At 45.4% G+C, this 26,242-nt stretch overlaps 1 protein-coding gene across 22 annotated transcripts in view; it reads left to right on the top strand.

The window, feature by feature from the left end:
* TTC7B (tetratricopeptide repeat domain 7B) overlaps nucleotides 1-26,242 on the top strand; it is a 312,659-nt gene that overhangs the window by 231,326 nt on the left and 55,091 nt on the right. For 20 of the 22 annotated variants that reach the window (XR_010323215.1, XR_010323214.1, XR_010323213.1 and 17 more), the window contains 2 exons: nucleotides 4,937-5,034; nucleotides 22,644-22,784. Coding sequence is in view for 18 of the 22 variants with exons in the window: in XM_023546494.2 (XP_023402262.1) it covers nucleotides 4,937-5,034; nucleotides 22,644-22,784 (239 nt within the window). In the remaining 4 variants the exon portion in view is untranslated. Of the gene's footprint in view, nucleotides 1-4,936; nucleotides 5,035-10,469; nucleotides 10,635-13,736; nucleotides 13,788-13,972; nucleotides 17,113-22,643; nucleotides 22,785-26,242 lie in introns of those variants that run through there. The other 2 variants (XM_064292873.1, XM_064292869.1) reach the window with 2 other exon arrangements.

The raw sequence follows: 26,242 nt of genomic DNA, 5'->3' as shown, positions 1-26,242 counted from the left end.
ATGCTCAGTTGTGGGACCCTTGCTCAACCTGTCCAGGTTTTCCCATTCTTCCCCCACAAAATACCCGCTGCCGTTGAGTTGATTCCGACTCACAGCAACTCTAGGACAGAGTAGGACTGCCCCATAGGGTTTCCAAGAAGCTGCTGGCGGATCCGAACTGCTGACCTTTCAGTTAGCAGCCAAATGCTTAACCACTGCCCCACCAGAGCTCCCACTCTTCCCCACTCCCTCCTGAATCCAGGCAGCTCCTCCTGGGTCTCCAGGCCCCCAGACTGGTCAGATGATGAGGCAGCGCAGAGGTAGCAGGAAGCAAGTGGTCAGATCGACCCTGGCTTCGTGTTCTCAGCAGCTCATGCCTCCTCTTTGTCTTGGCTTGAAGGAAATCACACTGTAAGCTAGATGTTGAACTGAGCCTGGGAAACTTGCAAGCAGCAGTCCTCCTGCTGCTGAGAAAGCACCCTTGCTATGAGCAAAATGGTGGTGGCATTCCTCAGGGGCACATTTGGCAAGGTGTTTGTCATTTCAGAAGCCCGGTTTTGTTCCCTTCGGTCTGCAGTTCAGCTTGCAGTTAGGGGAGAAAGCTGTCTTACGCGTTGTCTTCTCTCTCTTAGTAAAGCCTAAAGCTCCCTCACTTCTCGTGCATGTTGACTAACTAACTGATGACCACTTGGCTGCTTAAAATAAAAGATCCTGACGGGAGCCTCAGCAGAAGGTCCCAGCAGGCCTCTGAGCTGCATGTCACAGCATTTCAGCTGAGCAAAACTTATTGAGCCTCCTCTGGGCCAGCTCTGGGCTAGGTCACTTACACATTTTCTTCAGTCCTTACATTAGCCTTGCAAGATAGCTACTGTTGTTTCCACTTCACAAAGAAATAAAATTTAGGCTCAAGGAGGGTAAATTTTCCCAGTTAAATAAGCAGTAGAGCTGTGGTTCAGACCCAGGTCTGTCTAACAGCACCCCACCACAGCAAGCTGCCTCTCTGAGTTAGTTGGCAACCAACCTCTTCTCCTTCATTTTTATTGTTAACCAATCACTTCTTTCACCTCCTTTCACTGCCACCTGGACCCTGAGGTTGTAGCCCTGACTTGACATCTCCGAGTGATTGGAACAAAAATTTTTCTTCCTAAGCCCTGCTTCAGTCACTTCATAAAGCTACCCCTTGCTCCAACGCCAGCTGAAAGTTGGAGACTGTATTTCTTACTGATGGGCATTTCGGTGGAGCTTTTTTTTTCCCCCCAAGAGATTTTCTTGTCTCACCTTCATAGTAGCATCAGCCAATGTCATATCATGTCCATTTTACTGATGAGAAAACTGAGGCTCAAGGGTGTTAGGAACTCGACTCTTATCCTCAAGCCTCTTGGGCCTGGAGAAGAAGAGGAGCTCCCTCTCCCACCTGCCCATGACGTCCTTTCCTTGCTCTGGTTTTTATCCCAGTCCCCTCTCTCACACTCGAGTTTATTGTGTGCCCAGCAGTGTTCGGGAGCCGAGAGGAGATACAGCTGCAGCAGAACTCCAGGGTTCTGACTGCTGGTCTTCTACCACCTGGCCTCTTGTGTTAGCCTCTGTGTGATTGTGGCAAATGAAGGATTTCCAAGGGAAGTTTCCAATTTCCAGGATAACTTTAGCTGTCATTATAGTTTACTCTCAATGTTCATTCCTGTGGAGAACAGAAATTACCTGGATGTGTGATGTCTATAGCTTGCGTGCCATGGATCAGAGGTTCCTGCCAATGATCTCTCTCCTTGAGAGGTGCTCCTGGCAGCCTAAGGGCCAGGCCAAGAAGAGATGAGGAAACTGGGGTAAGAAAGGGAATGGATGGTCCATGTGAGATGCCCAAGAATACAATGTCCTAGAAAAAGAGGGGAGGGCAACTTTTAGGCTTGCATTAGAGAGTCTGACCTGAGTGAGAAAGTTAAGGAGACTCAAGGGTTGGCCAAGGCCTCCCCTTGCCTTTTCCCCCACATTCTGTGGGTTGTAGGAAAGGCAGCTCTTGATTGGTTGAGACTCTTCACCTTGTAAATGAAGAACTAAAAATTGCTTCAAACAGCCCTCAAAATTCTCGATCAGTCACAAATACCTAATGATTTTTAGGGTTAGAACATTCAATGTGGAAGCAAAAGCATCTCCATTTTCAGTAGTTAGTTGTTGTGTATAGACTGTTTTCAAAGAAAATATGGAAGACAATCTAAGGAATGTAACTGGAGATTGTTTCTTAGCAGGTGGAGGGGAAATGGATCCTGGGTTGTTATCAGTGGGTGAGCTTCACAGATTAAGATTATGGTTTTAGTTGGGGTTTCTAACATTTGGAATTAGAGGTCCTTTCACTCAGCTTCCCAGGCCTGCTACAATTGCTCCAGAAGGCTGGGGGTAGGTCGTCTTCAGGAATTATCCAGCCATGTTAATATGTGTTGTATGTGCGTATGTATGTTGTTGTTGTTGGGGTGTGTATTTATAGTGGCACCTTGTGTGTGCCTAGCAGTTTTAACTCTTACGGATGCTCCCAACACATGACCTCATTTCATCCCTGGACAGTTCTGATAGGAACACAATCCCATTGGCATCTACCAAGGAAGTCCCTGAAGTACAGGGGAAATAAGCTTGCTCCAAATGACCTCCTCATTAGTGGGATGCCCTATAGATGTAGGATAAGAACTCAGGCCTCCAGCTGGGTTCTAGGACCTCAATTTCAGAGTCCTTCCCAAAGCATTGCACGTGGCAGTCAACCTGTGCTCTGAATCTTGGCGAGACGGGAAGCCTGGAGGCTTGTGGCCGAAACACTCAGCATTCCTGATGTGCTGCCTGAGACTTGGTCCACTGAGAACTCAGGCAGACCCTTCCTTTGCAATGCCAGTGCCTCACTGTGTCTCCTGGAATCCCCAAGGTGAAGAAGGCTGTCACTATATTTTGAATTAATATCTTCTGCAAAACTCCTAAGTGGAAAGCCATTGCAATATTAACTTTTTGTAAAATAAACATTGCAAATATTAGCTTTGAAAAATTAACTATGTAATATTTATATTAAAATTTTATAAATGAACAGTTAAACGCTAGAAATAGTCAGTAATGTGATCAATGAATCAACTCGACGGCAACTAACAACAATTTGATTAATGAAATTTTGTATGTACTTTTATGTTGTCTTCCGCTCAGGGACAATTACTGTTCTCAGTCGTGGAAATAATTACTGGAGCATCTTCCAGAAAAACATGTATCCGATGATGTAATAAGTATAGGTTGACAAATAGTCTGTCCCGAAGCAAGTTTCCTTCTGTTTCCTGTGGATTTCTCTGACTGCATCACTGGACGTGGAAATTGCAGCCTGCAAACCATATTAAGTTTCATACCAAATCTTATTTGTACCATTTTTAGCAACAGCTGCATAGAGGAAGGAAATTGTGTCCCGTTATTGTAGAATTTGAACTTGTAACAACAACAGCAACCAAAAAATCACTCTTAGGGTCTCCAGATTGGAAGAGAAAAATAGATTCAAAGGAAAACGTTAGAGTCAAATCTCAAGAGGCAGATATGATTCTTTTTGGAGCTGCTTTGATAGAATATCATGACAGAGGAAAAAAAAAAAAACACTGCTATTTTTGCTTACAAGCTTCTTAGAATCCAAAAAAGAGTCCACATGGGCTAAAGTCCCTGAACTATGTTCATCCTCCATTTGGCCTGAGGTGGCCTCCCAGGTGATGTAGCCTGATGAATAGCCCGAGCTGGGTTTGCAGGAGCCACTGGAGGTTGGGGCTCCGTGAAGGCTGCAGGAGTGCTGGCTGGCCGGGAATCTGCCACCCAAACCCTGCCGTGTCCTGCCCACACCACTGGACACCCATATTCTCCAGCTGGGGCACACTGAAGAGGGGCTGCAGTTCCAGCTCTGCCGGCCACCTTGCACCTCCTTTTCCTCACCTATTAAATAAGGATAATAACCACGTGATTCACACAAAGACTTGTTCTGGGGGCCACACGAGGCCATGGCTGTGCTCTCCCTTTGAAAAGTAGGGGCCAGGGATTCTCAAAGCCAGCTGCACATTAGAACCACCTGGAGAGCTTTGAAAAATGTTGACCATTCCAGAAATTCTGACTGACTTGGCCATTTTCTAGAAATGTCCCCAGGTAATTTTTTTTTTTTGTAATTAGTAGACATTATTTTTGTAGAGCAGTTTTAGGGTTACAGAAAATCCAGCAGGTGGTATGGAGGGTTCCCGTACACCCGTCTCTCCTCAGCTCCCAGCTTCCCCATTGTTAAGTTGTTAACATCCTGTTGTAGTATGGTACGTGTTACAGTGGCGAACCAATGCTGATACATCGTTGTTAACTAAAGTCCGCAGTTTACATCAGGGTTCACTCTTGGTGTTGGACAGTCCTGTGGGTTTTGACAAATGCAAGATGTCATGTGCCCACCATGACAGTACCCTACTGAATAGTTCCACTGCCCTAAAAAACGCTCTTTGTGCGACCTATTTTTCCCTCCCCTCCTGAGTCCCTGGCACCCGCTGATGTCTTCACTGTCGCTACGGCTTTGCCTTTCCCCAGGTGGTTTTCACGTGCAGCGAGGGCTTAGAAGCCCTGATGTGCAGTGGTTGGTTCATAAAGCTACGCTGAGGGTGGCGTGAGGAGGAGGCAGAGGCTGGATGAGCCCTAAGACTGCACAGCTCAGAATGCCAGTTAGGTGGGCAGAGACCCAGGCTGGAAGATTTCATTATTGCATCTTATAATGCCACAAAAGGGGCTAAACCTAGCCAGGGTTGGTGGGTGTGGTTTAAGCCAGTTTGCCCTTGAATGCTGGAACTCGGCCGGACAGCAGGATGCCTCTTTCACGAGTGGGAAGGTGCTGGAGAACTTCAAGCACACAAAAGGTATTATTGCATTTCAGGAGCTGGTGGCAGTTGATTGTGTCTCCCCCGTGACTGACATTTGTAGCCATGTTTTGCAGCGATTCTGGACGTGGGAGCAGCCTCTTAGATAGAACCATTGCTGACAGACGACAGCTTAATACAATTACTTTGCCAGACTTCAGCGATCCCGAGACAGGTGAGAATAAAAAGCCAAAGGGGATGAAATGGCGTCAAAGAGAATGGGGCTGTCACTGAGTGATGGGGATGAAGACAGCCAGGGGCTGGGGCTGGGAAGATTCAGATATGCTCACCATTAATGGGCACATTTTCCCTGGTGTCATCTTCAAGGGTTTGTTGACAGCGGGAGAGGCAGTATTACTCGTCCAGCACAGCCCTAAAATCTTACTATTTTTCCCCTTGCTCCTGGAGCTTAAGGTTTGAAACTAAGAATAAGTCGTCCCACCCCCAGCAGATTTCCTCTTTTTAGATTTTAGAACTTGCTGAGATCAAGGTTTTTTATTTTAATTGTGCGTATAAACACATATCGACCCAGCAAAAGCCCCTGGTTAGGGAGGCAGGTAGGTCCTGAACTTCTAATTCTTCCTTCCCCACGTGGAGGCCTGTGTGCACTGACTGCTTCTGAGCAGATATTGACACCTCGTTGTTCGTGTTCCACATTTGCCAAAGTACAGGGGAGTGAATATACCCACGTGATTGCCAAACCTCCAAGCCAGCACACCAACCATAGTACCGACTATTCAGCGACAATTTAGGGACTCTACAGACCCACAAAATATAATGAAATTTGTTCTCCTGCAAGCCTGAATGCAGCTTGGGGAGCCTACAGTATCATTTGGACCTGGTTCTGCTGCCCCTGTACGGGCCTACATGACGCCTAATCCCTATCTGGGTTGGCCTGGTCGCTTGTGGCCTGGCTTTGTGAGATGAGCCTTGGTCCTTCTCCTGTCCTTGTGCCAGCTCCCAGACCCTGACAGAGCCCTTCAGAGAAAGCCAGAACCCACTAGAAAATCCATCCCAGGCCTCCGGGAACCCTCTTAGCTGCCTGCAGACTGCATTTGTGCACTAGGCTCGCTTTTATCAAAGTTAAAGTTGGTTTGACAAGTCTGGTCCCAGGGCCCCCTGTGGCTCCTAGGTCAAACGGTTGTTGGGTGTTAGAAGGGCCACAAGTTGTAGATTAGTACAGTTTAGCGTGGCTCGCAGCCACTGTTCAAAATGCAGACCGACTGAGCCACAGAGACTCCTCCCCTGGAGCGGCCCGACCCCTCTCTGGGCAGAGAGCCTGACTTGGATCAGGACAGCAGTTTCACCTCATGGGCTCTTGTCCTGTTGCAGGTCCTCTCTGGAGGGACCCGTTAGCCCCCTCATAGCATTAGAAGTAAGGCCCAGCTGTCAGGACACAGGGGAGAGGAGAGGAGTTGAAACTCACTGTGAGCCAGCAACAGTTTGGGCTGATTCAGAGCAGCTGCTGTGGCTGCCAAGGGCTGTCTGCCCCCTTCTGCACCCTCCCCAAGACTCTGTGAGGGTAAATCCAACCAAACCCAATGCCGCTGAGTCGATTCTGGCTCATAGCGACCATATAGAAGAGAATAGAACCACCTCACAGGGTTTCCAAGGCTATAATCTTTACAGGAGCAGATCACCAGGTCTTTTCTCCTGTGGAACCGCTGGTAACTGAAAGGTTGACAGTTGGAATCGACCAGCTGCTCCTTGGAAACCGCATGAGGCAGTTCTACTCTGTCCTATAGGGTCACTATGAGTCAGAATGGAGCTGACAGCAACTGGTTTGGTTTTTTGGTTTTTACTTTTTACAGAAGCGGACTGTCACATCTTTCTCTTGCAGAGAGGCTGGTGGATTCGAACCACTGGGCTTTTAGTCGGCAGCCAAGTGCTTTAACCACTGTGCTACTAGGGCTTCTTTGAAAATAAATGAGGCCCTTGTTATTCTTTTTCTCCTTGGTCTTATGAGACATTTTCCCTCCATCCCTCAGGAGTCTCCCTCATGAGGTTACACCTTCTCAGGTGCCATGGTGTCCAGGTAAGCTGTGTCTCAGTGGCACAGTCTAGGGGGGTTGCTGCCCCCAGTCAGGCCCAGCCCCTTTTTTCTCCCCCTTTTCATTAGTGGTATTTATGCAGCTGTCCTCTCACTTCTGGGAGCCCAGGTGGCTGAAATCTGACTTGCTGGCGCATACGCCCTCCTCGAACAATCGAAGGAAACCCACAGCCTCCCAGGCACTGGCCGGTGACCGTTTTAATGTTGTTTTATCTCTTCTTGAGAATCTCTCTAAGGTGCTTTTTACTGGCCCTGCGCCCAGAGCCACTAAATGTGGATCTACACATCACTGGTTCCTTAACTAGAATCCCTGGGGGGCACAAAGAGTTAACCAAAAGGCTCCAGTCCATCCAGAGGCGCCTTGGAAGAAATGCCTGGGGATCTAATTCTGAAACATTAGCCACTGCAAACTCTATGGGGCACAGTTCTACTCTGACACCCAGGGGGTTGTCATGAGTCAGAGTTGACTCAACACCAACTGGTTTTAATTACTTAACCAAGAGACCAGAGAATCAGAAAGATGGAGGGCCAGGTTAGGAGGGTTTACCAATTGCAGACAATTTGTAAATGAGGGTAAAACATTCTGAAATGACCGTGTAAATCAAAGGGACTTAATTAGGAAGGCTTACCTAAAAATGGAAAAGATCCGTCCATCTTGATCAACAAAGCTCTCAGTCTTCTATAGTTCAGCTCAGTGGTTCTTAATACACCTATGTGGATGGCCTGTCTTGTGAACAATCCACAGATGTTATATTTCAGTGGGATTTAATTTTAATAGGTGATACATTTATATAATTCAAAAGGCACCATGGACAAGTTTTGCTTCCATCCCTGCCCCCTCCATCTTGTCTTTCCCCAAAGGTAACTATTTTTATCAGCTTTTTGTTTACCCTCCCAGTGTTTTTGTTTTCACGAAAATATATATGTTATGCCACCTCCTATAAAAACAGCGTACTATCCATGCTGATCAGTGCCTGCCTTTTTCACTTCGCAGCGTATCCTGAATATCCCATAAGATTTGCCCATAGGGAATTTCCTCTTTTTTTTTTTTTCCAGCTGTGTAGTATCCATGGCCCACATACTTTACATTCTGGACTTTTCCATCATGCATGATCACAACCACCTTCCTTCCCTTCGCCACAGTTTTCAGTTCACGTGATGCTGACGGAGGCTGGCTAATTTTGATTAGGCGCCACAGCCCAGCTCTTATGAAAAAGCAACTGAGCTATACAGAAAGAAAAGGAATTTTTCCAAGGTAACAGTGTTTCTGAATCAAATGGAAGTAACTCAGACCAGGTATGGTCTGGGAGAACTAGCCCTGGCCAGTGGCAGTGGTCAGAGCCCTGGTCCATGCCACTCCCTGGCTTGGCTGCTTTTGTAGATTTCCTTAGAGAGATGAGCACCAAACATGAGCAAAGCCATACAGTGTGGACATTGCTAAGTGTGGATGACGTAAGCAAAGGTGATCATCCACTGTCCTGACCTCACCCACTCTGGCCCCAGGCCCAGAATCACCCGCCTGCGCTGTGCAGACTCCCTTGTAAGGCCACAGGCCCTTGAGTTGTTTTTTTGTTTGTTTGTTTCTCAGAACTAAATTTATTATTTTTTTTTTACTATTATTATTATGGACAATTTTCAAATCTACCGAAATAGAGATACTCATGTAATGAATCCCACGTATGTACCACCAAGCTTCAACAACTAGTATTCTTGTTTCAGCTCTCTCCCACCCCTACTTGGTTTTTCTAGAGTATTTTAAGACAAATCCCAGACATCTTATTTCCCCTGTCAAAATTTCAATACGTATGTCTAACAGATAAGGACTTTTTTTTTAATTTTTATTGTGCTTTAAGTGAAAGTTTACAAATCAAGTCAGTCACTCATACAAAAATTTATGTACACCTTGCTATATACTCCTAATTGCCCTCCCCCTAATGAGACAGCACACTCCTTTCCTCTACTCTCTATTTTACTATCCATTCCACCAGCTCTGACCCCCTCTGCCCTCTCATCTCCCCTCCAGACAGGAGATGCCAACATAGTCTCATGTGTCTACTTGATCCAAGAAGCTCATTCTTCACCAGTATCATTTTCTATCCCATTGTCCAATCCAATCCCTGTCTGGAGAGCTGGCTTTGGGAATGGTTCCTAACAGATAAGGACTTGTGAAGAATACAGCCAGAGTATTATTATTACACATCCCGGTCATGGTGAAGTGCAGGCTCACTGTTCGTGATTTTGGAAGGGGTTGATTAACTCGAGTCTGGCTTCCACCTCTGAAATTGTCTGTATGTAGATCCATGGAATCACATGAGGAGGAGCCTACATGTAGAACTTTGGACTGACCAAGCCCACTTTGGTTAATTGAGTGGACATGTCAAACTAAAAAAGTCCCCATTAAAGAACATGCTCCCCGCCTGGTTTACCCCTGGCTTCCCCTCCCCTGACCTCTGTCATCTAATAGTCCCGGCCAGTGAAAGAGGGGAATCAAATGGAATAACAGTCTTGCCTTTGATGTTATGAGTCATTGTCTTTTCTTTGGAATAAGTTGGTAGTTCCCTAAATAGAGGATGAAATCATTTTTTTCTCCCTTTTGCCTTCAAAACAGGATGTGGTATGAGGGTCTTATCTTTAATCAGTGGTAGATATTATCAGACACCTATTCAATTTTTTTTTATCCAAAGGATCCCTAGTGGTGCAGTGGTTAAGCGCTTGGCTGCTAACCGAAAAGTTGGCAGTTCGAACCCACCTGCTGTCTAAGGGAGAATGATGTGGCATTCTGCTTCCACAAAGATTACAGCTTTGAAAACCCTATGGGGCAGTTGAACTCTGCCCTACAGGGTCACTATGAGTCAGAATTGACTCGACAGCAAGGGGTTTGATATCCAAAGTAAAATAATTCTTTTAACTTGAAAGCTTGGCCCATTTTGTTTGGGAAAATTTTTAATTGGGAGCTGGAGTGGTCTTCCCATCCCTCTGTACCTCCCCAGCTGCAAGACATGAAGATGGCAGTAACAACATCCTTTTCAACATGCCCAACCATTGCATCCAACCATAGACCACCTTAGAAAGCCAAGCACTCCATTGTCATGATCCTGGGACCTCAACATGTCGTCACACCTCAGTAACACCCTTAGTTTTCAAGTAAACTTTATATAAGTGCTTCTCATAAAAAACAAACAATGAAAAGTCAAGTTCCAGCCCTTTCCAGTTGAAAAGCAAATCGCTTCTGTTAGAACGTCCTGGTTGTTATGGGTTAAAGATGTATGAATTTCAGCAACTCATACTGCTGAATCTGTGCCCAGGTAAACCTGGGTTATTTGTATTCCATGGTGTTGTTGCAGGACAAATAACCAGTGGAAAAAACAACAACAAATTTGTTTTCTCTGAAAAGCACTTGTACTCTGTTGTCGAGTAGAGAACTGATGATGTATTTACATGACCTTATTTTCTTTACAGCTCATGTGAGTATATTAAAAGCTAGTTTATCTTTTTTTTCTTTGTGTCTCTGAAGTTTCCTTTTTGCCTTTATCCTTTTTTTTCTCTTTTCACTTTTTTAGTGTCAGATTCCTCCTCCTCCTCCTCTTCTCTTTCAAGAACCGAGTCTCCTCTCCACCTGTTTGTATCTTCTCATCTTCACTCTCATCCCAAACCCGATACCTTTGTGTGGCCCCCAGCAGCGCATTCAGTCAGTGATCCAGGTCCCCGCCGGGATCCCTCTCTCTGTAAACGTGGTTTTTCCTTTCTTCATAGACCTGCTTCATTTGCCTGATATTTTCATTTCTGATAATCTTCCTAACTGATAAGCTGGATGGGAAAGTGCACCAAATTTGTCAGGGAGAGAATCTTGTTAATTTAAAAATCCAAACGATGTTTGGGTCTGAAGATGACCTGAGAGAACAGATAGTGGTGCCCAGGTCCCAAATCTCCTCTTTGAAAAGTAAAGTAGGCCTGTTTTGAGCAGAACAAATGGATGCTTTTGTAGAATATTACTTTTAGCTCTCAGGCAAGTCTCTGCTTTCCTGGAGTTGATATAAAGGCGTAACAACTCATTGTATTAAAGAAAAGGAAAATTTCAATGTCCTGCAAGTAATTATTTAATCCTAGGTATTTCTGATTTTTTGTTTAGAAATTAATTCAACTAGTACATAATAATCAAGGCAGTATTGTGAAGATGGAGCCCTGGTACAGCAGTGGTTAAAAGCTGGGCTGCTAACCAGAAGGTCAGCAGTTCGAATCCACCAGCCGCTCCTTGAAAACCCTTTGGGGCAGTTCTGCCCTGTCCCATCAACTCGATGGCAATAGGTTTGGGCTTTTTTGTTTTACTTTTAAAATAGTGACCTATGCCTTCTAAATACAAGGTTCTCAAACTTTACTACGCATTAAACTGGGAGCGCTTTTAAAAACACAGTTGCCCTGAGCCCATCCCCCAGGTTTCTGATTCAGTAGGCTTGAGATGGGGCCTTGGAATCTGGGTTTATATAATGCCCCCTTGTGATTCCAATGCCAGTGGGCCAGGGGCAGCATTTCGAGAAACAGTGCTGTAAGTTGTTTTCCATTTGCAAAGTAGAAAAATGTAGGGTTTGTGTTGTGAAACTGTGCAGGGAAAAGGAACAGTATTTATAGTCCAATCTTTTAAATAATGCTGAAAATTTGCAAGGGCCTGTCAATTAAAACAAACAAAAAATGATCCCTGTATTAAAATGAGACACTGGTTGGTAAAGTCCTTAAATGGGACCTAAAAGTGGCTCTCAACAGGGGAGCCCGTCCTCATTTTCTTTCCCTCATTTATTTAATGTTCACTTTCCTGCCAGCATTGCCAGCAAATTTAATCTCTGTGTCCGTGATTTATTAAAGGCTCATCTTTGTTGCAAATGCTCAGTTCTATGCTGAACAAAAGCTCACAAGGGGAACTGCTGCCAGAAAGAACTGCTTTCTCACATGTGCTGGTCTCTGCGATGGCTAACCCATGTGTAAACACACACACACAAAGCCAGGACAGAAATAAGGCAATCATCTCAAATAAAACATTCAAACCAAGAAACGCTCTGACCTCGTCATCTGCATATTAAGTGTTCTGAACTTTGCTGTCATGGCAGCCCCAGTTTTCCGAAATGGAAGATGAAGATGATGTTTATAAACTGCTTATGTTGTTTTTAATCCACTTCTTAAAATAGACGTTTTCCCCTGATACGATGCCTGGGGGCAATTGCCAGCTTTGATTTTTCCGGAGAAATTGGCTTTTACATTGACTTTTGCCCGGTCTATTCTCTTAAAAAGAGATCTCACTATTGTAGATGAATGCTGTGTGTTCCCACTGCCCAGTCCACTCTTGTTTGCGCAGCAAACCCTCTTGGCTCCTCACCCTGCTGGTATTTATCATGTTGCAGCCAAGAAGGCCTGTGTTGCCTTAAACCTGTGAAGACTGGAATTCCAACTCTTCCAGCGAGGCGCTGTACATCAGATTAATTAGTAAATTTTAGGGTGAGGAACACCCACCGGGCTTTCTGGCAATTACGGTGTGTCTCAAGTAGTGCACATCGCCAATTCTTTGTGTAGCTGTGAGTCATTCTCCTTGGCACGCCTAGCCAGTCACCAGGTGTTTTAACTAAGACTGAAGTGCCCAAGAATCCCCCTTTTTTTTTTTTTGGTTGCCCTTAGATACAGTAAAACCTGTGAAAGCCAGAACCTGTGTACAGCAGACGCCTGTCACAAGGAAAACTCAAATTATTTTCCACTAATAGAGAGCGATAGAAAAGTGGTAAGACTGCACCCTGTCAAAGGCGGAAAACTTTTGAGACCTGGAAAAGCAAGGCAGTCCAGTCGAGTTCTGGCTCTCAAAGGTTTCCCTGTACAATGTTTAAGGAGCCCTGGTGGCAACAACGGTTAAGCGCTTGGCTGCCAAAGGAGAGGTTGTCGGTTTGAACCCGCCCAGAGGCTCTGAGGGTGAAAGACCTGTGATCTGCTCCTATAAAGTTCACAGCCAAGAAAACCCTATGGGGCAGTTGTAGTCTGTCATATGGCGTTGCTGAGTCGAAATCAACTGGACAGCACCTAACAACAACAGATACAACATTTAGTCAGAGAGGGGGAAAACATACCATCTTCTACACTACTGAAAAATATAAGATTTCCTCATTAAAATTACAATGAATTTGAACCCCGACTCCTTCCTTTAGGAAAAATAGATAGCCAAAAACCCAGAGTGCCACAGTGCCACAGTGGTTAAGCGCTCAGCTGCTAACACGAAGGTCAGCGGTTTGAACCCACTAGCCGCTTCTCGGGAGAAAGATGTGGCAGTCTGCTTCCGTACAGGTTACAGCCTTGGAAACCCTATGGGGCAGTTCTGCTCTGTCCTGTAGGGTTGCCATGACCAGATTCGACTCAACAGCAGCGGGTTTTTTTTTTTTGGAACCCTCGATTTCATAGGAATAAAAACAAGCCCAACCCTACAAACTGTTGGGATCATGATTAGGGTTAATGTGTGGAAAGATCTGAAACCTGCTTGTCTGATTATTTTTCCCTTCTCTTTGGAATTGCCTGCCCTGGAAACAAAACACATTACATGCGTTAGTCGGCTTTCATGTGCTGGGTGAACCCTTTAATGTAAGGGGAATGCCCAGTTGCCCTTTCTTAGGTTTAAAAAAAAAAAAAAGATCATTGTTAGTGGAAAAAATGTGTCACTCTTGATTTGCAATCGGATTCCAGGCAACCAGACTTACAGTTGGAAGGTTATTAGAACTCTATTTGCTTTTCTAGCCTTAATTTCGATTTCTCAAATGTTTTGTTTCTTTGTTTTAATTTTTGATTTGATTTGTTGTTCCAAGGCAACTCTCCAGAAGCACACTTTCATGGTTTTCCCTCCCTTTTTTCAGTTAGTAAGTAGCTTACCAATCTATTAACCTTTCCCAGGGTCTCCGAAATCACACTTCCCTCCCCCGCGGAATGTGTGTGTGGCTGGTGGTTGTTGGGAATGTCGAGGTGGGGTGCACAGGGAAGCTGCTGCCTGCTTGGCACTCGGCCACCCTGAGGCCCAGCTCTCCTGGGATTCTCATGCATTCAGCCACAGCTCGGGTTCAGACACTGAGGAGGCAGTATTGGCCTGGGACAGACTACACAGGAAGGCGTTTCGGGAAGAGTGCCCAAGCAAGGACCTGCAGTGGGCTGTGGAGTGCCTCCTGGTGCTGGTGGGACAGCCAGACACCCAGCCTCCCCAAGGTGGCTGCCTGGAAATATGAGGTAGAGAGAACCAGTTGAATCTTGAAATTCCTTTCCAGTTCAACCACTATTCTTACCCAGAAGAAGCAATTCTAATAATTCGTTTTCCTGAAATAAGCTAAACAGACATACAGAACTTCAAATTACATCAATCAAAATGTAAGGAAGTGAAGCAAGTCCCTGGATATAGTTGAAGTCATTAGTGAATGATCACGTTTTCCAAGGGCGTTTCTTAGCCCACCGATGCGCTCTGGTCAAATATTTTTGGGAAATAGTGCATATCCCTCTTAGAGATTCATGGTTCAAGTTAGCATACTAAAGGCTCTGAGAAGGTCTGTAATTACAAAAAAAACAATTAAAAAAACAAGACTCAACTTTGCTTAACCCAGAGTTCCCAAACTAATTTCATTATCGACAAATTTTTCCACCGTGTAGAACTGTGTTGCATTTTGGGAAATGCTAATGCCACACAGGGTGATCCAGTGCAAGGAGCTGATCCCCCCTCTAAATCCAGCTCAGCCCAGGTATGACCTTATTTCCGACATTAAAAAAATCCATACTTAGAAAAAAGGTCCATTTGTGTATGGTCACCATGTTAGGGTGCTTCATATAAAACAAATCCCTGCCAGGTCCCTTTGAATATCAAGCTCCTTAAACACATGAAGAATATTTGATTTTCAGAAAGTCAGATTACATTGAAATCCTCAAGAAGCCCCTGTTGGTTCAGATGAGCCTTCACATATTCATACAAGGGACTTGAGTGTTTTCCATGGAAACCACTCCAGCTCCGCAAGGTCAGGAAACTGGGTTTAAAGACCAGTTCTGCAGAGGAACCTCGAGCAACAGTTAATCTCTCTGGGCCTGGGTTGGCTCATCTTTAATAACGTAGGTTTAGTAATAAAAAAAAAAAAAATTTTTTTTTTTTTTTACATGTACCTCTGTAGCTAGCCAGTTACTGATCCTGATTTCAAACCCAAACCAAGTGCTCTGATCCCCGAGTTGCAGCCTGGCAGGTGTGGCTCCCAGCGGCAAGTGGCCTGCGGGGCCCAAGTGTGAAAGCTGGCAGAACAGGATGTGAACACAGCTACCCAGGGCTCTCTCTGCGCTGCTTGTCGGCCTTGGGCCCAAGGTCCCCAGATGCCCCCATTCTCGATTGTGCTAACAGTTATCATCTGGGAGACAAATGTGTGTGAGTGTTTTATCCTCTTCTCTGGGAACTTGCTTCAATCAGGAATGCTGGGTGCTTGTTGGCCCAGTTTTTCATATCGCTGGTTCTGGTGAAGCTGCAGCTCTCTTTAAGGGTGAGTAACCAGCAGAAGAGAATAAACAGGCTCATGGAAGAACACACCTCTAAAATGAAGTAAGGTTGGGAAATGAATTCAAGGTAGTAGTTGTTTTCCTTTTTCCATTCTGGCTAGCATTTTATTAATTGACTTTGTGGTTTTTCACACTCAGGTGTGTATCATGATCACAAAATGACTAGTCAGTTAGGTGGCGTATTTCACCCTCTGCTCCTGCTTAATAAAGTAGTTTTTAAAAAACCTATATTCATGAAAAAATTCCTTAAGTCATGACTTCACTGCCTTTGATGAGAGGTGAGTTTAAAAATTCATGCCTAATGATTCAAGTATAGCCTTCTCTTGCTATTTTAATTCTTGAATAGTTTGTTCTGTGGTATCTTTCTTTAAGCAAGATTGACCGGAGTTTTAGGAAATTAACAAGTCAGTAACAAACGGCACTCAGATAGAAGGTGGGGAATATGTGTCCAGCAATTGGAATATCATCCAAACCTGGAAGCCTGCATTCGAGGACAAACACTCGGAGGCACCAAGTGAGCACAGCAGCCTTCCCAGGCGGAAGGGCACGTTAGTGCAGAGATACCACCTCACGAATATGCAATGGCAGGGTTCAGGTGGAGATGGAGCCTCTCTCTGCCTGGTGTAGTCCTCCAGAAGGTACTGTCTCCAGCCCAGAGCCACCGGCTGACAGCTGGCGTCGTCCCGCATGCTTGTGAACGGCTTCCGCCACGCTTCCCATGTGACCACCTGCCTGCCCACACCTGCCAGCAGCATGCTGTTCTCCCCCGCATGCCCACTGGTGACAGCATACCCCAGCCTCTCCCACCCCTTAGCGGGGTCCTTCCCTAACGCTTTCCCTGGAAAGCGCTTCCCCTTTCAGGAGAAGACACTTCCTGTCAGGTTTAAACCATGCTCGATACTCTGTCAAAGTCATTTGGAAATTGTGGTCTTGTCTCGGGCTGTGGATTTGGTTGTCCTTATTTACTTGGCTGTCCTAATGTATTTTTCTCTCAGTGAATAAGGGAAGATTCTAGAATAATGACCAAGGTTATTTATCAGAGGAGTTGGCGGCAGAAATTGGGTGGGAATCAGTGGCCCGGAAAGCTGCTCCAGCCCCGCGCCCTGTCCCGCTGGGGTCGTGATGCGTGTGGCAGCTCTGACGGGGTTAGCCCATGGGGAGAGCAGCCGTGTGACAGTGCAGTGTGAGAGCCCGCCACCCCAAACCAGCCTCCTCAGACAGCTGGGATGGAAATTGTCCTCCTAACTCCCAAAGGTTAGGGTAGGGCACGGGGGAGGGTTGTTTTGTGTTTCAAAAAAAAAAAAAAAGTACAGAGAAAATATGCCTAATTCGAGGATTGAAGTGAGGTGTGGACTCTCCTATCACTGCCTCGCTTCTCAAGAAATAAGAGACAGTTGTCCGCGGCTCCTTTAGCCCCAAGGACACGCTGTCCTTTGAGCACAGGTGGCAGGTGTGAGAGGAAGGTCACTCGGCTGCCAGCAGTCTGCAGTGTTGGACTGATTTGTTTTCAAGCCCTCTCTTGAGAAATAGGAAGCCTTCCCTGTGAACACTGAACATTTTTAAGCAAAGCTCACCAGCAGACTGCTTAGTCACTCAAGTTGCTGTTTAATATTCAGAGTCTTGAAGAAATGGAACTGCTGCTGCTTTGCCTTTTTTTCCTTCTTCCTATTTTTTTTTTTTTTTTTTTTTTTGGTGCCCCAGCTTTTAAGAACTAGAAGCTGAATAAATCTTATTGACAGGTACTAGTGCATCATTTCAGGACAGAGGGCATCTGAGCACAGGAACTCATTAGTGAGGTGATTTCAGCATGCCCACTCCTGGAGTGGCAGGGTTTCTTTTTAGAAATGTAGAGAGGGCGGCTGCTGAGGCATCCAGTGGAACAAACGTGAAGGATAGAGAGATGGGCCTTGGATGTGAATACATGCCCCATCCTCCCATGTTCATGCACGAAGCAACCAAGTTAACCCTTTGGGGCTGGGAAGCCAAGATCAAACACATTCAGGTGTGTCCACTGATGTCTTTTTTTGGTAGAGACTATGCTGGTGGTGTAGTGGTTAAGTGCTACAGCTGCTAACCAAGAGGTCTGCAGTTCAAATCTGCCAGGCACTCCTTGAAAACTCTGTGGGGCAGTTCTATTCTGTCCTGTAGGGTCACTATGAGTCGGGATCAACTCAACGGCACTGGGTCTGGGATGCTGCATAATGTGCCATAGTCGCCATTGTTCCTGAGCACTGTGATGCCCACCAGGTCACTAGCTGGGTAGAGTTTCATCTGGTATCTAGATCGTCTTCTACATGCTATGAAGATACGAGAGGAGGTGAAAGGTGGAAGGTCCTTCAGGTGGTAGCCGCTTACTCAATGCCACCAGGACAGTCACAAGGGCAGCTGGAATACACACATATGCCATAGTTACCCTGCTTGTGAAAATACAGGGTCACCAAACACAACTGAGCCACCTGATTGTGCCTTTTGCTTAACAGAATTGTTGACTCTGGGATCCCTTTGAGTAATGAACTTGAAATGGCGAAACAGGGTTCATGTGCAGTTGCCACATTTGAGTTGTGTGAGTGTGACACAGGCGTAGTGTGCGTTGGGAAGATGGTTTTTTGGAAAGGCATCAGCTGCAAAGGCAATTTGAGCTCGCTGCTCCCAGCGTCCTGCTTGTGGCAGGTTTCTCAGCAGACGTCAGTGTATGATGGGAGCACAGGTCAGAAGACCTCAGGAGGGGCTCGGAGCTTGGATGCACAGTGGCCTGAGGTCAGTGGCCTTGGCTCCTGGTCTTCTCAGTCCATGGAGAAGTGCCTGCTCACAGCAGTTCCTGGGTCCTCTCTACTGCCCTCCCCTCACACCACCCACACGTGGTAGTCCAAGGGGGAACCCAGGTGAAAACCCTGGGTGTCTTTGAGAACAGTAGGGATCAGACCGGTTCTTCATATGGCGCTTCGCCTTTGTGTCACTGTCCAAGCTGACACTCTGTCTGGGGGCTCCAGGTGGGAGGGAAGAAAAAGCTGTTGGCTTCAGGAAATACAGATCTCCTCAGCTCCAGAGCCCCTCACACCCCGTGGAACAGGTCAGGCAATTAGGTCAAGAACCTAGGCCAGGTCTTAGGGTATGTTCTCACCTGCCTACGTCAGCTCTCGGCTCAGATGGTCTTGCAGCTTGATCTCCTTTTAGAGCCACTGGGGCCGAGAGGAAGAGGCGCCTTATCTCATGGGGGGACAGCAGCAGCTGCTGCATAGCACACAGCCCTCAGAGACAGGACAGTGATAAGCACATCTCGAATTAGTGTGATAAATAAGAGATGCAGGGCGCCCAGCCTCCCTGTGGAACCTGATGATTGCAGGTGCCTTTCTCCAGAGTCTTGTATTTCAGACTGGAAAAATACCCTGTGCTCCTTCTTCTGACCCCTTTCTCCAAGCCTCAGTTTGTCCATTCCCACCTTGGACTAATAGTCTTCCTCGCCCACATGGACACTGTAGGGACACATTTGCTTTGGTGAGAAAAAAGGGTTGTTTTAGAAATACGTTGGTTGGAACTAGCATTTCTAGTCATTTACCTGCATCAATCGAAATCCGGTATTTGTTTTGGCACTTGCCATTTCCGTCCTACAGAACAGTAAGATAGAGGTTGTTTGGGCTATTTTTTAAAATCAGATATATCCAGCCTAATTCATAATGTTGTTTATCCTTGCCCCCCCCCCAAATTCTAATCCAGTGCAAGAATTTTATTTACCGTGTTTTTCCAGGAATGGTAGGTGCTGACAACTAAATCATTTTACTGTTATTATTATTAGTAAATATCTGAATGATCTGATATCCACCACCTAGTTCAGAACACGAGAGCCTCTGCCCTGTGAAATGTGTGTAAAAACAAATTGACTAAGAAGGAAAAATTATTTTTTATATAAATCCAGATATCCTCCTCTATATTTTCATGGCTTAGTTACATTGGAGAGGGGGGAAAAGTCACAAAATGAGGTCCAGAGTTTACTTATAACTATGTACCACTGTTGTTTTTGGTCCAGATTGTTAGAAGTGATGACAGCTACACTGAACAGTGCTTCAAGATGGCGGAAGTGCTGGCCTCTGAACCATAACTAAGGAAGGAGAGTAGAGCACAGACGTGTCCAAAAGAGACAGGAGCAGTCTCCTCTGAATTTTGTACAGGGACATGTCTGTTGACAGTACTCATTCATTCATTCAGCAAGCATTTACTAAGCATCTACTATGGGCCCCTGCTAGCCCCTGAAAATACCCCAATGGAGGACATAGTTGTTGTTTTCTAGAAGCACGCACTCTAGCAGGGAAGACAGTTACATCAGCTTTAATATGTGGCGGCAACCATACACACAGGTGTTAATGGGAGCGCTGAGGAATTGAAGCCTAACCTGCTGCAGGGGAGCAGTAGGGAGAAACGGCTGGTCACAGAAGTGGTGTTTTAGAGGGTGGATTTGGAGTCAGGCCAGCGTTTTATAGAGTCCTGGTTCTGCCACCTTCTGGCTGTATGACTTTGAGTACATTGTAGAACGTCCTTCCATCTCAGTTGTGTCATCTAAACAATGCAGATGGCATTGTAACCTGCCTCACAGGATTGCTTAAAGAGTAACGTGTGAAGTGCTCATCACAGTGCCTGGGACAGAGCTTATTCTCCAGAACTGATAACTGCTGCCATCACCATCATCGTCATCATTATCATCATTTGTTAGGCCTAATTCACAGTGAAATATATTATTATGCTAGGAATCAATTAATTCACTTGATATATATATATTGCAAGGAGAAGGAACTTTGGTCATAGTTCTGATTAGTTCATTTGTGGGCCAAAAACTAACCAACAAACAAAGCCAGTTAATCAGAAAACCCAAATTAGCTCCTCCAAAAGTCACAAGGAACCATAGAACCCGGCAGAAATTTCGTAGAAATTTTCTAGAGCACCAGTTGATTCTTGTTATTTTTAAATGACTTAATTACTAAATATTTTAAACATGGCTCAGTTTTAATTTCTAATATGCTGAGTATCAATAGATATAGCCCACATAAACAAAATTTGTTTGGGGTCCTCTATAGTTTTTAAAATGGTAAAAGGGTTTTGCAAACAAGCAGTTCGAGCACCACTGGTCTGGAGAACAAGACCTTAGACCTTCCTGGGACTCGTTACCCAGAGGACTGCTGGGCTACGAGGAAGTAGGAAAACTGAGATGGCCTGGCATGTGTAAACAGCACCTCCAGGCTTTTCTTGACGAAATGCTGGTGACATCTGACCTTCCAGGCTGTGGGTCTCCATCTGAGCTGCATATTGGAGTCACCTGGGGTAATTAACAAATAGACACTTGGCCCCCAGTCCTAGAGCTAGTGAGTCCATTGGTCTGGGCTGTGGCTGTGCGGCCTTGATTTTTAAAATCCCCACATGATTCTAATGTGAAACCAAGGTTGAGAACCACTCTTTAAGGTAGTCAGTGAGACGATAAGCTGGCTTGGTAATGACAGAATACAGCAATAACAGTTTCTGGATTATTCCTTATTTAACAAATAGTTGCTACTAAAAAATTTCAGGGAAACAGTATCAACTCCTTATTATCAAAGTTAGATTAATTTTCTAAAAAAGGTGAAAAACGGAACAGGACCCAAAAAATCTACAGCAGTTTAATCATTTTGTATTGAAGTAAAAAATAGTAGTTAGATGTGCTTTGTCTAAACAAGGGTAGGTTCTTACCCAAACCTCATAGGTTTCCATGCATCATAATGCCATCTATGAGTATCTTTTAACTGAGCCTCGAGTTCCGTATTCTTGTGAAGGACTTAGAGTGAAAAGCTCACTGGCCTTTACTAGAGGCTGCTCCCCCCAGTCACCCTTGTGGGTGCTATCTGTGGATTGCCTACAGAAGGTAGATTCCCAGTCTGGATCCTTACCACCTTCCATAAGTTACCTCCACCAAACCCCAAATCCATATTACCTTTCTGTTGGCACAGCCAGAACATAACATGTACAGCCAGTCTACTGCTGCAAACACTCTTAAATAAATTAGGGTGCATTCCAGAGCCCAGCAGAAATTATTTTTCTGCTCACAATGTTGTACTATCCAGAGTGTAACTCGATAGATCTGGGTAGCCGACATTATATACTGTCACTGTTTTGAGCTATATGATGAGGTGACAGAGTTGCCACTAACAATGTTGGAATTTTATATCCTATTTATGGTGAATTATAAATTAAGAGTGTTGCAAGTGCATATGAAATTAGCAATTTGAAATAACGGAGAATTTTGCTCTCAATTCTGAAACCAAGACTAAATTATAAGACTGAGTGTTGGAAAGAAATTGGGAACAAGCCCTATTTAAGGAGGTGATCCCTGCTCATCAGAACTTTTAGAAGGCCACTGTGCAGAGAAATGGGTCGTGTTGACTTCTGAACACATGTTCTTTCACGAGATCCCTTTGACTGGTGAACATGCCCTGTGTGCTCCTTCATTAGCCTTTCAGGGCAGCAGGTTTTACATCCTAGACAGGTGAATATTCTGAGCCCTAGGTGTCTTTGCTGTGGCCCATGCTTCACCGGTCTTGTATTAGCCCTAATAATAAAAACAGCTGCATATACACTGGGCAAAAGTGTGCTTTTTCTAGTTTTTATGTCCTGTCCTAGAATATGGTGCAAACCTGGGGGTATTGGCCCCCTCTCTGAGGCCAAACTGCACTAATGACATGGGAAGTAGCTGGGTTTGTCTTCAGGATGGCTACTCCAAGTACTAGTCAAATGCTAGGAGGCAGGTGTAATCCCATCCACCTAGTTTCTAGGTTTAGGCCCTGACAGCAGGGGTGCTTTGTAACTTCTCTTTGTAGCACATGTTTATGCCATTTTTGAGCACATATCTCACCTGTTTCACTGGCTGTATTTCCACCTGCCCCCCAACATGCACTGTACTAGACTGGGCTCCTGGAGGGAGCGGTTAGCATAGCGTGTGCTCTGGTTGTCTAAAAGATGAGCTTAAAATAATAATAATAAAAAAAAGGACAGAAACCAAGGTTCCAGGCTGTAATGAATGATTGTCTGTATCTCTTTATGAACAATGAAACCTTCAAACACCGTGAGTGAGGGGTGTGTGTTCGTCCCACGCTCGTGTCTATGTAGGGGTGGGTTTTGCTAGCTGGTTGGTTGGTCCGCCCTTTCGCTCCTGATGCCATCTTCTTGAAAACCTCTCGCAGGCTCTCTCCATGCCACGTCGGTAGCAGCCTCAAGAGTGGAGCAGGCACTGTCAGAAGTGGCCTCTTCTCTACAGAGCAGCGCTCCCAAGCAGGGGCCACTACACCCCTGGATGACACTGGCACAGATCTGGCTCCATGCAGGTACCTCCTGTCCCCACTGTGGGCCCTTCTCTCCCACCTCACCCCACAACCCACTCTGGGCCCAAGGCCGCAGGTTCCTCTGGGCTGTTTGGCCCACGTCCCCTTATCGGGAGAAATGGAAGCTTTTGTGCCACACACCAAAACCTTACTATACACCGAAATGTTATTGCTACTTTCCAGGAACCATGAGTTACTCTGTATCACCCCATCCCTCCCCCGCCTCAGTAGCCCGACCCAGGGCTTTGCCCAGAGCAGACATGAGGGAAAGATCTGCTAACTTGGGCTCTGACGACTCCCCAGGAGTGTAATGTGTGGGGTACAGGGCATGTGCTACAACAGGGGCCAGAGAGCTGTGCCCCCAACTTTCTTTGGGAGACAGCATAGCCTGGTATCCCAGACTCGGAAGTTAGGCAGACTTGGAGCGGAGTTTCAGCCCTGCTGCTTACCAGCTGTGTAGACTTGAGTTGATACCTTCATTTCTCAGCCTCAGTTTCCTCACCTGGAAGGTGGGGTTAATGATAACATCTGTCTCATAGGTTGATGTGCACAATGTCCGGCCCCTCCTGGCAGTAAAGTCTTGTAGACACTGGGAGAGGGGACAGGAATATAGATGACACGAAGACCTTTATCAAAGCCAGGAAGGGGGCAGCCTGTTTGGTGTCTTCACCCCCCTCTCTGATGGCACGCCTGGAAATCCACAGAGAGGCAGGTGGCAGCAACTGCTGAACTAGAGACTAGCCTGGAAAGCAGGTACAGTTGCCTCTCTCCTGTCTCACTTGGCTGTCACCTGGCTCGGCTCTGCTTCTGCGTAGCCGGGAGTCCCAAACACAAGTCCGAATGCAGACATATTAGTGATAAGAACCCACCTAGACAGAGCTTCCCAGCAAATGATGGCTGTTGATTTACTTGTGTGTTTGTATTCCTGCATAAAAGGTAACATCTGTTCTTCAAGTTTTATCTGCAGAATCCCAACTGGGCCTTCCCAGGCTGGACTCTCTGGGTGCAATGGTGAAAGCCCACATTTGGCTGGGAAACACTCTTATTATCCACCAATTGTCTGTCTGTTTATTCCTTTTGTGCCAAGGCTAATTGTATGATGATACCTTATTTGATACCCTTGGTGAACCTCAGTAAGTGAAAACATGATTGTATTTACCTGGGTTTGGCGCATCACAGGGCCAAGCTTAGCCAGCCCTTTCTGTGTTGGCATCTTTAATTGAGCCATAACAACTACCGTAAATTAGCAAATTATATTCTTCCAAGCAGAAGTACAAAAGAGGGATGATTCACAAATGTGACAATTGTTCTTTCCTGCTGCAGATGCTTGCCAGCACCCAGCCACTCACTGGGTCTTAGGTGAGCTGACTCTCGGGCCAAGGGAACAGCAGTAATGCCCTCCTCCACAGCTCTTAGGGACAGCCCAGGCCCAACAGGATTCTGGCGCCCGTCCTTCCCTGTCACCTTTGTGAGCAGTGGCTGCAGAGAACAGAAAGGGAGGGAGTGTGTTTCTGTCCTGGCCAGGTGAGCCTGGCTGAACTTGCAGGGCTAGCGTGGGAGTAGAGTCGTCTTTGAAATTGGGCTTGAGCTGTGAGCTTTTGAAGGGCCAACACCTAAAAATCCAGAAGGACTGAAGGCGATCCTTCTTGGCTAAACTCTCTCCCTTGACCTCACAGGCATTGCTTCTCTTGCATGTTTCTTGGAAGAGTTAATGAGCTGAGGGTCATGATGTTCCAGGAGAGCTTTGCTCAGTCCTTGCTGCCCTCCACTCAGTTATCCTGGGACTTTTCCCCTTCGCAGGGCCTGCCATGACTCTTGGAAAGGAAATTTTATACCTGCTTATTAGAACATTGAAGAGCTTAGCGGCCAAGATTCACTTTGGAGCTATCCTTAAATTTTTGAGTAATCATGTAAGATCAATTTCTCATTGCCATAGCCTATAGCAAAAAAAAAAAAAAAACCCCACTGCCATCGAGTCCATTCGATTCTGACTGCTCGCAACCCTGTAGGACAGAATAAAACTGTCCCATAGAGTTTCTAAGCCCATAAATCTTTACAGAAGCAGACTGCCACATCTTTCTCCTGCAGAGGGGCTCGTGGGTTTGAACAACTGAACTTTCAGTTAACAGCTGAGCACTTAACCACAGTGCCACTAACAGAGGCGTAGTGAGGGGGGAAACAAAGGGGAGCACTTACCCCTGGGCATAAGACCAAGAGGACGATGCCACAAATATGAAAGTTAACTCACTGAGGCAGCCAGACAAGAGCAGGAAGGTGTTTCTGCTGGTGGGTCACCACTATCAAAATCTATTCATCTTTAAATTGGTTGGAGGACATAACTTAGAGATTGTCCCTGGGCACAGTTACCCTCGCTAAGCCCCTGGCCACCAGGGCTTCTCATATATGTATCTATATGTATGTGTATACATATATGTATATTCATATATATATATATATATATATGTATGTATGTATGTATGGGTCACAGAATCTAATACTTCTTAGACCTAACCAATCACTAATCATGAGATTAGTTTTCTTGGTTTGGAGACTTAGGGCCATATCTGGTGGGACAATTCAGTCAATTGGCATAACACAGTTCATAAAGTGTATGTTCTACGTCCTAGTCTGGTGAGTAGTGTTTGGGATCTTAAAGCTTGCAAGCAGCCATCTAAAATACAACTATTGGTCCCTACTCATTTGGAGCAAAAGAGAAAGAAGGAACTGGTCTACAGGACTAATGGTCTACATAAACCATGGCCTCCTCTACCCTGAGACCAGAAGAACTAGATGGTGCCTGGCTACCATTACCATATGTTCTGATCAGAACCACAACAGATGGATCCTGAGAGAAACGGAGAAAAATGTAGAACAGAACTTCAAATTCTCAAAAATCCACACTTACTGGACTCACTGAGATAGGAGGATTCCCTGAGACTGTTGCCCTGAGATATTCTTTCAGCCTTGAGCCAAAACTATCCCCTCAAGTCACCTTTTAGCTAAATAGTAGGGTAGCTCATAATGTAATGAATGTCACTCTTGAGTATTGCACTCTTCTAGAAAACAATCTACTTGAGACCAAATGATCAACATATACTCTAAAGCATAGATGAGAAGGGTGGAGGAAGGTGAGACTAGGTTAATGGGAGTGGAACTACTAGAACAGAGATAGTGAGACTGTTGGTACAATGTGAAGAATGTAACCAATGTCACTGAACAATTGTTGAATGCGAACCTGTTTTGCTTGTGTATACTTCTACCAAAAATACAATATAATACTATTAAAAAAGAAAGAAAAAGAAAGCAAGTGGCATACTTTGCCTTATAGACTCAGTACAGAATATGCATAGTGCTTCTATGCATATAGTGCTTATATGTCCATGAGCAAATATGCAATGTGAATGAATGGAATACATTAGAATATTTTTAGAATTTATGCCATATTGACTCTTTCAAAGCCA

The sequence above is a fragment of the Loxodonta africana genome, chromosome 10 (assembly GCF_030014295.1).
Source record: "Loxodonta africana isolate mLoxAfr1 chromosome 10, mLoxAfr1.hap2, whole genome shotgun sequence".
NCBI lineage: Eukaryota > Metazoa > Chordata > Mammalia > Proboscidea > Elephantidae > Loxodonta > Loxodonta africana.
Note: the sequence above shows the minus strand (reverse complement) of the source record. Positions and strands in the feature narration are given on the sequence as shown.